Source organism: Acinonyx jubatus, chromosome D3 (assembly GCF_027475565.1).
Source record: "Acinonyx jubatus isolate Ajub_Pintada_27869175 chromosome D3, VMU_Ajub_asm_v1.0, whole genome shotgun sequence".
In the NCBI taxonomy this organism is placed as follows: domain Eukaryota; kingdom Metazoa; phylum Chordata; class Mammalia; order Carnivora; family Felidae; genus Acinonyx; species Acinonyx jubatus.
In genome coordinates this window covers 12773147-12789501 of record NC_069392.1, presented here as the reverse complement: position 1 = coordinate 12789501, position 16355 = coordinate 12773147, and the positions used below count along the sequence as shown (strand labels likewise).

General features: G+C 37.7%; 1 protein-coding gene across 2 annotated transcripts in view; it reads left to right on the top strand.

The window, feature by feature from the left end:
- MED13L (mediator complex subunit 13L) overlaps nt 1-16355 on the top strand; it is a 301950-nt gene that overhangs the window by 234719 nt on the left and 50876 nt on the right. For both annotated transcript variants that reach the window (XM_027044335.2, XM_027044334.2), the window contains exons 5-8: nt 8846-8991; nt 11571-11765; nt 12153-12341; nt 16007-16172. In XM_027044335.2, coding sequence (XP_026900136.2) covers nt 8846-8991; nt 11571-11765; nt 12153-12341; nt 16007-16172 — 696 coding nt within the window. The remainder of the gene's footprint in view (nt 1-8845; nt 8992-11570; nt 11766-12152; nt 12342-16006; nt 16173-16355) is intronic.

Sequence of the window (16355 nt, the reverse complement as noted above, 5' to 3'; positions counted from 1 at the left end):
ACCCTATAGCCATTAGTGATATGCCCAGAGCAGGCTCCCTGCGGAAGAATAGTTAGAAAGATCATCAGAAATTCTCAAGGCCATGGGTAGGTGTCACCGAATGTATTCCTGGCTGGAGTGTCATAGCTTTTACTCCTGTCTTCCCTGTCTTCTGGCTCACGATTCCAAACTTATTTCTGAGTCACCTGGTAAAATGCCAAAAAATTTGGGGGGAAAGATATAAAATATCACAAACTCAATTAAGTACTAATGCAGCATGTGCCCATGCCAGATACCACGTGAAGGTTCCAAAGTGAAAGCTAAAATGCGACTTCTGCCCTCACAATGTTTAGTCAGACAGACTAGATGTAAAACTTACAAACGTGTTTTGACTGAGGTATACGCAGAGGCATGTGGGGCACGTAGCCTGCTCTGGGACTTGAAAGATGATTTCTTGGAGAAGCTAAGCAGGAGTTAGATGAAGGATAGGAGGAGTTTACTCTAGACAAAAGAAGAGCACGAACACCAACGGATGGAGCAGCGTGGCGTGCACAGTAAGGAGCGCCCGGTCCTGAAGCAGACTGGTGGCTGAGGCTAGAGGAGTGGCTAATGGGGTCAGTGTCTACCAGCACTAACACTGACCATCTTCTTGTGAATGCTCTCCTTGCACCGACTGCCAGGAGGGAATCTGTTTATGTTATGTTTAGCTGCTAAGCATTTAAACAGCGGAAGAGATTTCTCCAAAACGTTTACGTACATATACCCGTATATCCATTTATCTGTGTATAATATATATATAATATAATATATATATATATATATGGATAGGTGGCTGGCTGGATGAGTGGATGTATGGATAGATAGATGGGTGGGTGGATGGATGGATGTTTCCTAGTTTAGAGAAATGTTAAATACGTTGCCTAAAACTCTGATGTCTAGGGAAGCTCCAAGGTGAGGTAGGAGTTGGTTGCTTTGACTGCTTGCAGATATTGCCCTTGTTACTTTGAAACAAGATTATTTTGGTGGTTTGTTTCTTAGTTTTATCTGAAAGAAATAGGTCTTTGAAGCTTAGAATAAAGAGTTACAAACATCTGGTGAGATATTTGGAGATAGACTTGTAGCATAGGTGAAATACAATAAAGCACTTGGTGGGGAGAGAGGTGGAGAGGGAGAGGGAAGGAGGGAGAAGAGAGGGGGAGAGAAAGAAAGAATAAAAATAGAATCATGGGGAGAGGTGGAGGAAGGGAGGGAGGGATAAAGAAGAGAAACAGAGGGAAGAGGAGAGAAAAAAGGAGGGTGGTGAGAGGAAGTTTAAAAAGCCTTTAGGCTTTAATTAGCTTCTCTAAGTCATGTTACATATTTGAAGTAGGAATAATTTTACATTTTGTAAATAGTTTAATAAATTGCGATAGTGTTCTTTATCTCATCAATAGTGTTTATCTAGGACACTTAAAATGACATTCTTGTGAATAATGTACACAGATATAATACAAGCCTGGTTGTTTATTAGTCATAAAATAATTATTCTAGCATTTATTGTACTCTTATTCAAAATTCTCACCTGTTAATTTTTTTAAATAAAACAAGTGGCAAATGCTAAAGCTATAGAACAGACCCCCTATGAAGTCCATAACATGAACATTTGCCAATAGTGTAATTATAATCTTGAATGTGATTTTTTTTAAGTTTATTTATTTAAAAAGAGAGAGACAACAAGCAGGGGTGGGGCAGAGAGAGGGGGGCAGAGGATCCAAAGCGAGCCCCCTCTGATAGCAGAGAGCCCAATGCGGGGCTCGAACCCATGAACTGTGAGATTATGTCCTGAGCCAAAGTTGGACACTTAACTGACTGAGCCACCCAGGTGCCCTTGAATGCGATTTTTAAAAAGAAAATTCATTCAAACTTCTGAGACAAAATTACCTGTTAAGCACCACACATGGCCATATAGACTCCAGAAACTCCTCTTCCTGTTCTTCTCTTCCTCTTCTTCCTCTCCCTCTCCCTTCTCCTCCTCTTTTTTCTCCTGTCTTTCTTCCTCCCATTTCTTCCCATCCCTCTTTTACTTTGTTTTTTGTCTTCCTTCCTCCTTCCCTTCTGTCTCCTGCAGTATCTCATTTCCTTCCCATTATCTGTAGTAAGAATGTAACGCAGCGGGAGCATTACAGTTTACAAGGCTGTTTTTAGATCCACAGTGCTTCTAAGCATTGTGACTGGTGTATCAGAGACAATATGAGAAAGTGACGAGTGCTATAGGGGAAAGGGGGCAAGAGAGTTATGGGGAGTTGTGCCTTTAAATTATATGGCGAGGATAAGCCTTGCTAGGGAGATGGGATTTAAGCAAAACTTGTAGGAAGTAAGGGAGAGAGCCCTATTGATAGCTGGGAGCAAGAGAGTTCCAGGTAGAAGAAGCAGTAATGTTGAATGGCCAAGAGGAGGCATTGTGATGGGCTTGTTTGAGGAACAGCAAGAAGCTGTATCGACTGGAATGGAGAGAGAGAATGGAAGGGAGCAGAGGGCACTTTGGTCATAAAGGCAACCGGGGCTGTGTTCTTGGCTTTTACGCTTTGTGAGATGGGGAGCCCTTGGAGGATGGGCTTCTGAGTTCCCTGTTCCATTTAACAGGTCTTTATTCTTGAGTCATTACTACCCTGTTGTTATTACTGTGGTTCAGTAGTAAATCTGGATACTACTAAGTTAACTCTGTTGCTTTGTTTGTTTTCAGAATTGCGTTGGCTATTCTTGATCTGTATACTTTTCAGAATCAGATTGGTTGGAATTGTATTGAATTTATGGATCAGTTTGGGGAGAATTGTAATCTTTATGATACTGATAGCATATCTAGGTATATGATTTGTCTTTTAAAAGAGTTTATATCTTAAAAAAATATTTTTTAATGTTTATTTATTTTTGAGAGAGAGACAGACAGAGACAGAGAGAGAGGAGGAAGACTCAGAATCCAAAGCAGGCTCCAGGCTCTGAGCTGTCAGCACAGAGCCCATCGTGGGGTTTGAACCCACAAACCGTGGGATCATGACCTGAGCCGAAGTCAGACGCTCAACCGACTGAGCCACCCACCCAAGAGTTTATGTCTTTTATATTCTGCAAACTGAATGTTCTGTAAATTTCTCCATAGAAGCCTGACATATCCTTTATTCATCTATTTTCTGAGTACCTTTTGGTTTTCATTGCTGTTGCTAATGGGGTATTTTTTTTTCCATTATATTTTGTAAATGGCATGTAAGAACCCAGCTATTGTTGATCTTGGGTCTACCAATCTTAACTGTGTTGTTACTTCTGTTTATCTATCTGTAGTCTACATTGAAAAAAATCTGACAGAATTGCATTGTCTGCAAAGATACTGTTACCTCATCCTTTCTGGTTTTTATACTTCTTTCTCTTATTGCAAGGACTTGGGCATCTAGTGCAGTGTTGCATATAAGGGGAGATATCCTTGTCTTGCCTTTTTAACACATTTTTATAGAGTATTCTAAAGTTTTAACATTAAGCAGCATGATTGCTTTGTCTATTTAAGTTAGATAGTTCCTTTTGACTCCAGTTTGCTAAGAGTTTATTTTATAAATAATGATTATTGGAGTTTTTGAATTTTAATACCTGCTTTTTTTCTGTGTGCTGAGATGGATTCTTTGGTTTTTCTCCTTCCTCTGTTAATGTGCTGTATTACACTAACAGATTTGCTGATGTTAATCCATTCCTTTATTCCAACATAAACCCCACTTGGTGGTATTGTAGATCTCTGGATCACTTTTCAACTTGATTTATTATTATTTAACTTAGTAGTCTTGTGTCTGTTCTTGAGTGAAATTGTTACATGTGACTTTCTCTTGTAACTGTATCTCATTTTACTGTCAAAGCTATACAGGCCTAAAGGAAAGATGTGGGAGGTTTTATTTTATTTATCATTTGTTGAAACTATTTGAATAGGAAGACTGATTGTTCCTTGAAAGTGTTATAAAACCTTCTAAGCCGGTGTTGAATTCAGTGGGTGAATTTCTTATTCTTTTCAAAAAATTTTTACATCTTCTATTTTTATGGAAAATTATCCATTTCATGTGTTTCAGATTTATTGGCATAAAGTTACGTATAGTATTTTTATCATCAAAACACTCCTACTCTCTGTGGTTACTTCCTTCTTTGGGTTGCCAGGATTATCTGTGCTCCTCCCTTGCACGGGCATCTTCCCCACTTCCTTCCCCCAGAGCAGTCAGCCAGCCTGGTGGTTTGTCTTACTGTGGTTTGTGCAAAGAACAAGTTTTGGTTTTGTCAATACTTTCTGTTGATCATCTCCTCCCCCCCCCCCATTTTATTAATAAGTGTTTTGTCATTATTATTTTCATCTTTCTGTTTTCATTGAGCTTCTTGGCCCTTCAACTTCTTAATTTGAATGCTTATCTCATTTTAAGATTTTCTTACAGGCACATAAGGGTATAAATTACTCTCTTAAGCACTGTTTCTCGCAGTTGTTTGTTGACCTGTATTATTTTCGTTGTCATACAGTTTTAAGTATTTTGTGATTTCCTTTGTAACCGATGACTTATTTAGGGAATGCATGTTTAAGTTTCCAAAGAGATTTTATTTTAACCTTTTTATTTTTTAAACAACTGATTTCTAACTAAATTGCACTATGATTAAAGAAGGTATAGTCTGTATGATATCTGATCTTTGAAATTTAGGACTTGTCTTGTGTCCACTTAGTTCATTTTTGTTCCTCTTACATGTGTTCTTGGAAAGGGAATAGGTTATTTGTGGAAAGTCAGCATATATACTCAAGTTTATATATTTTTGTCATTATTGGGGCTTTGGTTTTTTGCTTTTCTTAATAATTTGCTTATTTTATTACATACTGAGAAGAGTATGTTGAAATCTTTATTCATTGCAGATTTGTCAGTTTTTCCTTGTTCTACCATTTTCTTTTTTGCTTTTCATATTTGAAAATTCTGCGGCATACCATATGGTTGTGAATATTCACATTCAGGATTGTTTTAATTTATTGTTGAGTTCCCCTTTATTATAATGTAATAATGAATGCTACGTTTTAAAAACATTTTATTGTTTCAGTTATTGTTATTTCTATACCAGCTTTATTTTTATTTGGACTTACCCGGCATATCATTTTCTCCCTTTCATTTTCATTCTTGCGGTGTAGTTTTATTTTGTGTGGCTTTTATAAACAGTATGCAGATAGATGTACTTTATTTTTCAGCTACTCTGATGTATCTTTGTCTTTTTGGTAGGCAGAGAGTGAACAAATATTCCTATCTTTCCAAATTCAGGTTATACTAGCCTTTATTTTCACAACAATGCAGCCACATTTCCTCTTTAAAAAGTTTCTTTTAAAATGGCAAATGCTCTCTGGGCACCTGGGTGGCTCAGTAGGTTGATCCTTCCGACTCTTGATTTTGGCTCAGGTCGTAATTTCAAGGTTTTGGGATTGAGCTCCACACCAGTCTCTGCACTGTCAATATAGAGCCCAATGCAGGCTTGAACTCACAAACTGTGAGATCATGACCTGAGCTGAAACCAAGAGTTGGAAGCCTAACCTACTGAGCCACATAGGCACCCCAAAAATCAAGCCTGCTTAAGTGCTCTCCTTTTTTTGAGTCAGACGCTCAACTGAGTCAGCCAGGCACCTCAAAAATCAAGCCTGTGTAAGTGCTCTCCTTGTTTTCAGAGAAGTTCTTCCCTGATTATGCACCTTTCCAAAATAGCACCCCTCCATTATTTTCTTAGTACCTCATTTCTTTTGTAGCACAAAATTTATTTATTTGTAGATAATTTGGTGGTATTGCTACTATTTATACTGATCATTTTGCTTACATGTTGGTTATTTGATATTAGTGAACAGTGGAGTAAGATGTGACAGTACCCCTGAGAGAGTGACTTGATCAAGAGAAGGTATCTAATGGCTTAGGAACCTGGGGCAAGTAAAGAGGAAGAAATACAGACTGTTCAAGAAGGGAAAGAGGATGAGTACAGGGGTACATTTACCGGGAAAAGGAGATACTTAGTCCTCTAGGACTCTGGGGAAGGGTGAGAGAAGTGTAACTTTGGACATGTTTAGGGTATAATAGAGATTAAATAAAGAATTGCTTGAATCAGACCTGATTTACTGAATAAAGAGTGGAAAAATAGATGGAGTTAGAAGGCTTAGAATTCTTGTCAGGTGGAGTGCCCTAAGAGAACAGGGTGAGGCTCCACTTTCAGTTTGAGGCAAGTTAAGGTGTTTAGTGGGAGGTTAGAAATGATGCAGGGGCGGGTATAAGTTACACATTGTGCAATCACACTGATGAGGACCTATATTCTATTGGGGTGAATGTAGCATTGACTGAAGGTAGAATGTCATGAATGTGCTGTGAACACTATGTTAAGAAAGGGGGAATGAACTCTTACCCAGCTGTGCTCTAAACCATTGTGACTTTGGGCATAGTCTCCTCCCTGAATTTGAAAGGCGTTGATCTTGATCACCTCTACAGCGCTGTTCAATTGGCACACAATGAGAGTATATGAAATAGATGAAATTGAGTGAGGAATGGTTTAGGTTAAAAGTAGGTGATGGGTGAGAAGAAGCAGAAACAGGTATGGTGCTTATAATAACCTTCTAACTCTGTCATAACAGTATCTAACGTAATATATCTATAATTGTTTTGTAGAGCCCCTTGTTTACAATGTTTATTCACATATCTGAACTCCTTCTACTTAAAAGTAAAAGTTGGTGGGGGTTGGCTTTTGTATCAGACTACCTGAATTTTACTTTTAGACAAATGTCTAGATCAGAGAACTATGACGGTTGTTATGTATCTTCATTGTATCTAGAGATTTGACATAATCTTTCAGAGTATCCTTTGTAGACAAGAAATAGTGAATGGGTGGCAGCACTCCAGTGAATTTGTAATTTGGGACTTACCTGATAAGATGACACAGGAGTCTATTCTCATTGCAGTCTTTGTCACCATTTTTAGTGATGGCGTGGATAAAGATATTGATGGCTCGCTGATCAAATAGCCAGGACGTTAGATAACAGAATCAGAATCAAAGATGATCTCAGCAGGCTTCCACTAAGAGCCAAATATGACGAGATGAAACGCCATGGATGCCTCTAGTGCATGCCTCCAGTTGGGCCAGCACGCACACTGCACAAGGACAGGAGGCACGGGCTTCCTTCAGATCTTACCTCCATTACTCTCTGTGTGACATATGGCCCCACATTCAAAAGCATAAAAGAATAAGAATTGTGAATTCTCTTTCTCCCTCAGTCATGCCGTGTCATTCCCCAAAGGCAACCAGGATTATTAGGGTTTTAAAGTGTATGCTTCCAGAGAAATTTTATGCCAGTGTAAGCAAATTGTGTGTGTGTATATTCCCCCAACCCGGTCCCGTTTTTATACAGATGGGACTCTATTAGCCACAGTGTTTTTGTGCCTTGTTTTTCCCCTCATATTCATGACTTTATGTTGGAGGTTTCCACATATCAATGTGGTCATTTTCTTTTAAGTGGTTGCACAGTATTACTTTGTAGGGATGAATCATAGATCAGAGTTTAGCTAACCAGTTCTTTGCTGATGGGCATTTTTGCTGTTTGCAGTATTTATTACAAGCAGTGCTGTAGTCAATAATTGTACAGTAGTTTTATCTATGGAATAAAGTCTTAGCAGTGGTATTGGTAGGTCAAAGGGGGATTCTACTTTCTAATGTCACTGTTGTCATCCCTGCTCTCCTGTGTCATGTATTCTTAGGAAAAAAAAAAAAACAGAACTGTACAGCTGGAGAGGGTTGTAGGTACCATCAAGTTCTCAAAGTCTGTCCTTGGGCTGGGGGTAGCTACAGGCTGTCTCAACATACTTGTCAAGGAAGAATATATACGCTTCACTTTGGGATAGAAGGAAAATGTTACCATTTTTATTTCAATTTTCCCTTAAAGCATTATGATTTTATACCTAAGCAAAATTTAATGTTTTGAGTAGTACTCGAAATACAGTTTATAACATTTTAGGGAAATTTTGAGAAGAAGCACATCTTGGAGATGATTTTTTAAATGATAGTTGCCTGGCCTACAGTGACTTTGGTTCATCAGGCAAGTATTCTTACAAGCTGTCTTGAGAAATGGAGATATTATCACTGGGTTAGGGCCAAAGTTAACAACTTTGAAAGAATGTGCTACTGTAGTAATTTTGAAATTATTTTTCTCCAAGACACATCATTTTTATCAATTTTTAGCTAATTGTGTGGAAAATGGAGAAGTGGAATGCTTTAATAAAATTTTGTGATGAGAAGTAAATTGTAAAAATTAAGTGTAATATTACCAGCCCATTTAGAGACTTGTATTACCTTAGCAATTGTATATTTGGAATTTATATACAACTGTGTCCTTAATTGCTATTTTTAGATGAACAATTTTAACCATGTTCAACGTTGTAAGCTTGTAAAATTTGATGTTATTGTTATGTCATACCAAACATAAACAAAACTATTTCATCATTGTCCCTAGAATCCGTTAAAAGCCAGTTCAGAAGATAGAAAGATGTTAAGGTAGAAAAATGTTAAGATTCTTTTTCTGTCCTTAGGAGTTTATAGTCAGCATAGGACACTTTATGCAAATGAAACAGAAGGCAATCTGCACAATAGCTTTCCAGATTTCATATTGTAGCGTAACTAGTGTCTTTACTTTGTCAACAGGTCATTGTTATGTTACTTGTTCAAATCAACTACAAGTATATGCTATTAATATCCACAGAGGCAGGCTTTGCTGGGTGATTGATAAAAGTAAAGCTGTATCCCGTCTGTAATTTCTGTGTCTAGCACTCATTTCCCACCAAAATGGAGAGTTGAATTTCTACTGTTTCTCTTATAGTGAGCATCTGTCCTGTGCGTTCACATTCTTTCTTCATGGAGAAAGTAATGTGTGCACAAGTGTGGAGATTGCCCAACACCAGCCAATTTATTTAATCAATGAGGAACATATACACATGGCTCAGTCTTCACCTGCACCATTTCAAGGTAAGTAAATGGTGATGTCGTGATGTCCCTGTTGCCTACCTCTTCCCCACTCCGTGGATAGTCACCTTGCCCAGTAAGATTTGCAGATGGAGATGTTATCTTAAATGGACATTTTAAAACTAAGCGTAAGGGTCAACTTCTGAAGAAGAAAGGAAAGACTACCATTTCACATGAATAGCTTTCTAACGTTTTGCTGAAAGCTTATAGCTTACCACATTTACAACATGGTCTTAGGTGAAGTTGCATTAAGGAATAAAATGTAGAGCATTTCCTTCAGAACCAAAGGAGGTCAATAAGTATTTGAAAAATAGGACCCAATGAGTAACTGACAAATCATATCAATCAAAGGTTTTCACTGTTTTGTTTGTTCCATGGTTTCAGGCATGCAATGACCTACAGAAAATTACTGTTAAATTACTGTTTTTGAAATTTCATCCAGAATCAAATTTCTAGAGTCGCAGTTTCTTCAATAATGTTAATAACTTTATTATTTTATTTTAATTAAAGACTGCATTGATGGTAGTTTTTTATTGTAATTTAACTTAACATTTATATTTTCATTAATTCTCAACCAGTCACCTCAATATCCCCAAAATAACTCCATGTCCATTTTTTCTAACCATGAATTCTAAATCTTTAATTTTGTTTTTGGAATTCAGAATTTTCTATGAATAGCATTATAAATGTTACAGTACTTAAATGTAATAATATTAGATTGAACCATCTGGAAGAATTTTTTTTGGTTCAGTCTAATTTACTAGAGATGTCTGCTATGGTCTCAGTATATCCCACAATGTAATTTTTTTAAAACACTGATATTTTAAGGGATTTAAGTAAAATATTTTTATGGACTTATTAACAGCCTGTCATGAGTGTTTAGCCTCCATATTGTTTATGATTGCCTTTTGGTTTCCTACAAATGATTCTGATTTAATTTGATAAAAACATCTGTTCCTTGCCCTAAAGATAATTGAGACTTTTTTTTTTAAGGTAAAAAAAGAACATTGAATCCTCATTTGACTGTGTCCTAATTATTACCTTCCCCCCCCTTACTTTGTAACACATTTTAAACTATATGCTTTATCATTATTTAATTGGGGATCTTTGCTATGTAAACTGCTACAAAATTCAAAGCCCAGTCCTCAAACTGTACACTTTGGAGTTGTACAGTGTGTGCATATTGTGGATTACCAGAATTATTTAAATATTGTGTTTTCTTGACTGTAAAGGTGTTGAGGACCATCTAACTTCATTCTAGACTTTATCACTGAAAATGGAAGTGTTTATTTATGATAATAACGGAAGGAATTCCTAGTCATGAGGGAAGGCAACTAACCTTCTAAGTTGGGAAAGATAATATTAGCATTATCAGGTCTCCATAGACCACTTATTTAAAGGCTTCCTCATTTGCTACCGACGTCTTGAATCGTAGAAGACTTTTGTGGGATGTTGTCCTGCTTATTTCCCATGATCGGTATGGAGAAGTTACATTCTTAGGGCAGGTATTAGCCTATAGATAATTATAGTAAAAATAATTAACCATATTGGTGTGGGAATTTCCTGGAAGTATTAATACAGAAACATTGCCCCTGACTCACTGTGTTGGTTGGAATCAGTATTTTTATCCCATCTGGCTCAGTGAGGAACAGGAGAGAGGCAACAAGGAGTATGTGATGTCTACAGCTATCTCTGTCTTGAACGATGTCATATATCAACTAGCTGTTAAAAAAAATTAAAGCCATCCAAAGAAAGAACATCTCATTTTATGACTATGCTGAGATTTTTTTTTTAGAAATTAGGGTTAAGAAAAAGTTTATCCCCGGAAAAGTGTTGTTTGGAAGGTTAGCCTCACCCCAAGGCCACAGACTGGCTGGGTTATATATTATATACAGCATCGTGTTAACTACATTTTTGTGTCTAGCTCAGTGAAGATAACATCAGGTCAAATACTGAAAGAGAAAGATAGAGGGATTTTGAGTCCTTTACTTTGAGTATAATAAATTTTATTTGGAGTTGTTTCATCAACAGACCTTCAAAACAGCCGTAACTGAAATTATAACGTAAGGATTATGTTTCAGACTTGGTACATTAAGACTTTTTGCTATACAAGTTTTCTTTATATCTTATTTTTAAAATTACTACAGACATTCAGGAAGTCTCAGAAACCCTGGGAAGAGTATTCAAGTTCTAGGCAGGTTTTGGGGGTGTGCGTATTGAATGGCTTTCTTTTGTTAGAAAAGATTCAGTGTTTGCATTGTATAGGCTATTATCAAACAGTTGTGTATACGCTTTAATATACAGATAGTTTATATTTTGTGTGTTGATACAGCTGTCTCATAATATTTTTACCTTCCCCATTTGATTTCCTTAAAAAATTGATGTGAGTTGAGAGGTGTATAAGTAATAGGTACTAAAATGAGAAACTGTAAAAAATCAGACTTTGAAAGGAGTCAGGAAATAAAGAGCCATATCCAGTAAGCGATGGTATGCTTTAACCTAAATTACCACATATGCAGCATTACGCTTAAGTAGAGATTATCAAGTCGATCTTTAACATCTGTTTCTCCTCCCTGCCTTAGTACTGGTAAGTCCTTATGGCTTAAATGGCACGCTGACAGGCCAAGCATACAAGATGTCAGACCCTGCCACCCGTAAGTTGATTGAGGAATGGCAGTATTTCTACCCAATGGTGCTGAAAAAGAAAGAGGAGTTGAAAGAAGAAGAGGAGTTGGGATATGATGATGATTTCCCTGTGGCAGTCGAAGTAATTGTTGGTAAGAGAAAATATTTTGCCTGAAGAACTTTATTCTATCTTCTTCATCTTTCTTAATTTAAAAAGATAATCATTGAGATTCATCAAAAATAAGCTCCGTAATTCTCCCATCTTTTTTTTATTCTCTTGACACTGTGGTATATGCTGAGTAGTTATCTTGCCTGAAGCACCGAGGTCCCTGTATTCCAAATGCTATTATCATAATGTTGGAGCACATGTTTAAACAGCTATTAACTTAGGAAGGAATGGAGCACATCACTTCTGGCAGGACCTCACGAGCGTCTCATGTTCATCCTTGAGCTTTGCCTCTGACCGCTAGAATAATCAAGTCTGCCTGCTGTGAGCTGTTTCTCAGGCCCGGTTCACTCCTTGCTCTCTTTCCTCACAGGTGGCGTTCGGATGGTTTATCCTTCAGCATTTGTTTTAATCTCTCAGAATGACATACCGGTTCCTCAGAGCGTTGCCGGTGCTGGAGGCCATATTACCGTCGGGCAGCAGGGACTGGGTAGTGTGAAGGACCCAAGTAACTGTGGAATGCCTCTCACCCCTCCCACCTCTCCAGAACAGGCTGTAATGGGTGAGTACAATCCAGGCATGTCCTAGGTGGAGGAGGTCACAGAAAAGTACGTAGTTCCCTTGCCGTGGGACGGATGAGCAAACTCATGGTGAGACATGCCTTGTGGAGGAGGTGGAAGACACACGACGGGGATTTTGCAAAATGGAGGAAGAAAATTTTCGGCAAACACAATTCCGGTGCTTCAAAATTTTAATTGTGCTGTGTTAGTCTCCACTCCATTCGGACAGTGTGGTTGCTTCTCTTAAGTTCGGTACACACTTCTATCCCTTTACACAAAATTAGGGCACAAGATGTAGGCTGCTCTTTTTTTCCTTAAACGGTGGAAAACACTAAATCAGAATGGCTGAAGCGTGTGCCCAGTTCACCATTGCCAGCCAAGGGCAAGTCTAGGATGATTCTTTCCTTATTATATTATAAAGTTAGACTGGCATCTGGGAACTCCGAATCAAATAATTTGTTCTGTCAGTAATCTGTCCACATTAGTGACAAGTATTAATTACATGTGAAAAATTTAAAAATGTCCTTAATGGAAAAATTCAGAAATTGTTTAAATTGGGAGCATTTTGCCTTCTTTGTTGAGTGGTATATTTTCTGTGTTAACTTTTTGGTTGTTGTAGTTGACTTCATTTTAATTGGAAATCTAGTCAGTAAGGAAAGGATACTCATCGGACTTGAACTGAAGTGAGATCATTTATAGGCTTTTTTAATGCGGGCCACGTTAGCAAAAGCATCAGAGTAAATAAAGTCTTGGGTGGTGAACTGAAAACAGGCTATCAAGCATGATACATACTTCCGTGGTTATTTTCATGAGATGAGATAAGACAGTATTTCAGAATTTCTAGCATGCTGCTTGGCGTGTGGAGGGTATTCAGTAAATGTTCATGGCTAAGCAATATATTGGGGACAAGGATAGATACTGTGATTGAATGCACCTAATTTAAAAACCTGGCTGTGTAGCTTTTACTAGGTGAGTTGGCTGTACTCACTTCTCATGCTTGTCTTGAACCTCCGTCTCCTTCTCTGTTAAGTACCATGTACTTTACAGAGCTGTTACACATGCTAGGTGACGTACTCGCCAGAGCTCTGTAAGCAGCGGAGCAGTATGTGGATGGTGGCGTAAGTGGTTTTAAAGCGGTACTCAAGACACCAGCTCCGGCACACGTATTGTGGTATCTAGAAGGAATTATTCAGAAACTGTGTGGAAGGCATACAAGTGGGCAACACGCAGCGTCTGTCTTTGGGAGCAACGCACTTGCTAACACCGTGAAAAAAGGACATCCGACTCTAATATGGTGCAGCAGAGAATTTGGATGACCCGTTGTGAAAGGATTTGCTCAGTGTTTATTCAAAAAGAAAAAAGAGAAAAACGCTTTGACAGTTTTGTTTAATAATCATCATAGAAAAGATCTATTAATATAAAGACTAGAATTATCGGTATTTTGAAAAGTTGGTTAATTACATTTCCTCTTGAGGCTTGGATTTTAAACACTTGGGCTACATAAGTTGTCATCAGTTTTTGTTTATTTATCTGGTTGTTTTTCTTTTTCCTGGTACTTGGTGAAATTTATATTTAATGTAAAATTGAAAGCCTGCTGTATGCATGATGTCCTGGCATCCTGTCAGTTCAGAACTCTGAATTTCACAATTCAGAAACACCAGGTTTTGTTTATGGTGGTTTTCAGTAGGGACTTCCTCACTGTAGATCTTCAAATTACTTTGCCTGGACTCTGTGTGAGTATCATTGTGCTAAGCCCTGGGTAAATAAGTCCCCTGATGCCTGTGCTCGCTCGCTCGCTCGCTCTCTCTCTAACTAACTAACTAACTAAAAGCAACTGGAATCTTTGTAAAATGAATTTGTCTAAATTTTCATATGTGATAATAATTATGATACGTTGAAGTATAGCTTAGGACTCCTAATGTTTCTCAGAGTCCTGCTCAGCCTTGTCATTTGTGTAATGACTAACATTGCACATTGACGTTTTCCTAGATACAGGACAAAATGGGTTCCCTTTTCCCCTAAGATGGCCAAGAATCTCCTAGATTAGCAGGGGAAGGAGGGCCAGCTGGTTTTGGTGAAATCATTCATGCCACACGTGGATAGGTACATCAGCTTGCACCTTCTGTTTATAGAGATAATTTTGAGAAACAATATTCAACATGTATTGGACAGCATGGAGTACAAGTCTTATTTAATTCCCTTTGAGATATCATCCACCTTTTAGTTCAGTCATTAAAAGCTACTGAAAAGCATGAACTCAGTTTTAATCAGGAAAGACTGTGCCTTATTTTCCCCACCCGTCTCTTTCTTTGTTCATAAATTATCCCTTATGGTGCCATGGACATATGATTTCTTTAGCTAAATTGTAAGCTGTTTGGGGGACAAAGGGCTGTGTTTTCTGTTTATTTCTCCACTTTTCCTAGTTTTATAATAAGCATTTGAAAATCCATTATAAAATTGAAATGAATTACTTTGTATCACAAACCAAGTAAAGATGAAAGATGGTAATGAAAGACCAAATTTCTTGTCTCCTTTAACTTAACTCATTTGTAATATAATAATACTTTTATAGGGAACAAGCAAGCAGTCTTCAGTTCCTTAGAATCGTAAGCATTTTGACACTGGTCTTTGTTTTTTGTTTTTTTAAGATAGAGCTAAGCCTAACCATTCAACTTATATAACAGTAGTGTTCCATTGTTATCAGGACTATTAACTTGTGGTATTAGGATGTTTGTTTATCTTTCAGATGAGGGTACAGATTTCTAGGGTGCTTAAAATTGATTATTTCGGTCAAGATGTTTTGATCATAGTTCGGTTGAGAATAAAACCCGGGATTTATTATGAAGTCAAAGGGATGAAAGTAATTGAATCAGAATCTAATACTGAAAATCAACTTCAGTATTTGTCTTGTATGAGATAGAAGTAGTAAAATACTCATAACCAATAATCAGTATTACCAGCAATCATAATCAACATAATAGAAAGAAATGGATTACATACCAACTATAGTTGGGAAAACTCAGTGGAGTTATTAGAGAGAAACTAGTGAATAATCCTCTGATACAGAATGTCGAGACAACCTCTTTCAGTGTTTTAGCACTAAGCTTTCATAAATAGTGTCAGGCATAAGGACAGACAGTTCCACACACAAATTTGAAATCTGACCTTGTTAAAAGCTTTGTGCCATTAAGTTCTTTTCTCCTACCCAGGGCACTGGGTGCAGTTGCACAGCCGTTAAGCTAAATGAGCATAAAGCTCCCTCTACTGTTTTGTTCTTCCTTGAAACTTATTTATTGTATTGGGGATTTAAAAATTTAAAACAATCTATTCATGTTTACATTTTTAATGTTACCGTGTGAACCCTTACAAGTAAGTTGTCTCCAATATCTGTAGAGTAGGAATGCCTCTGTGTGGGCACGCCCTTGGGGTGCGTGAGTGTCGATGTGTTTAACTATGTTAGGGAGAACACAGAGAAGCATACACAGTGCCGGTCTACAAATTATGCTCATAGTTACAGATAGTGCTGTTGCCAGGGGGGTGGGAACAAAGCTACATGAATAATACGAGTTTCAACAATCAAAATATTTCTGTTAAATAAGCTTGCGGTCTATGTACAAGGAGACCTTTTCGGATAATTTCCAAATTACAGATTGTCTTTCTTTTTCAGGGGAGAGCGGAGGTACGCAGAGTGCGGTCAGTCACCTAGGTTCCCAAGACGGGGGGATGATAACTATGCACAGTCCAAAGAGATCGGGGAAGATTCCTCCAAAACTCCACAATCACATGGTCCATCGAGTCTGGAAGGAATGCATCCTCAACAGAACCCAGTCCAAGTATGACTTCTGCATTCTGTCTGGGTCATGCTCCAGTAGCCGTCTCTTTGATTACTACATGAAGAGTGTCGATCACATTGTGCCACTGGGTGACCAAACCTGAGGGGTCATTGGATTCGTAGTTCATTTTTTTTTTTTAACTTAATAGCACAAAATTCAAAGCAAGGATGTTAAAGATGTTTA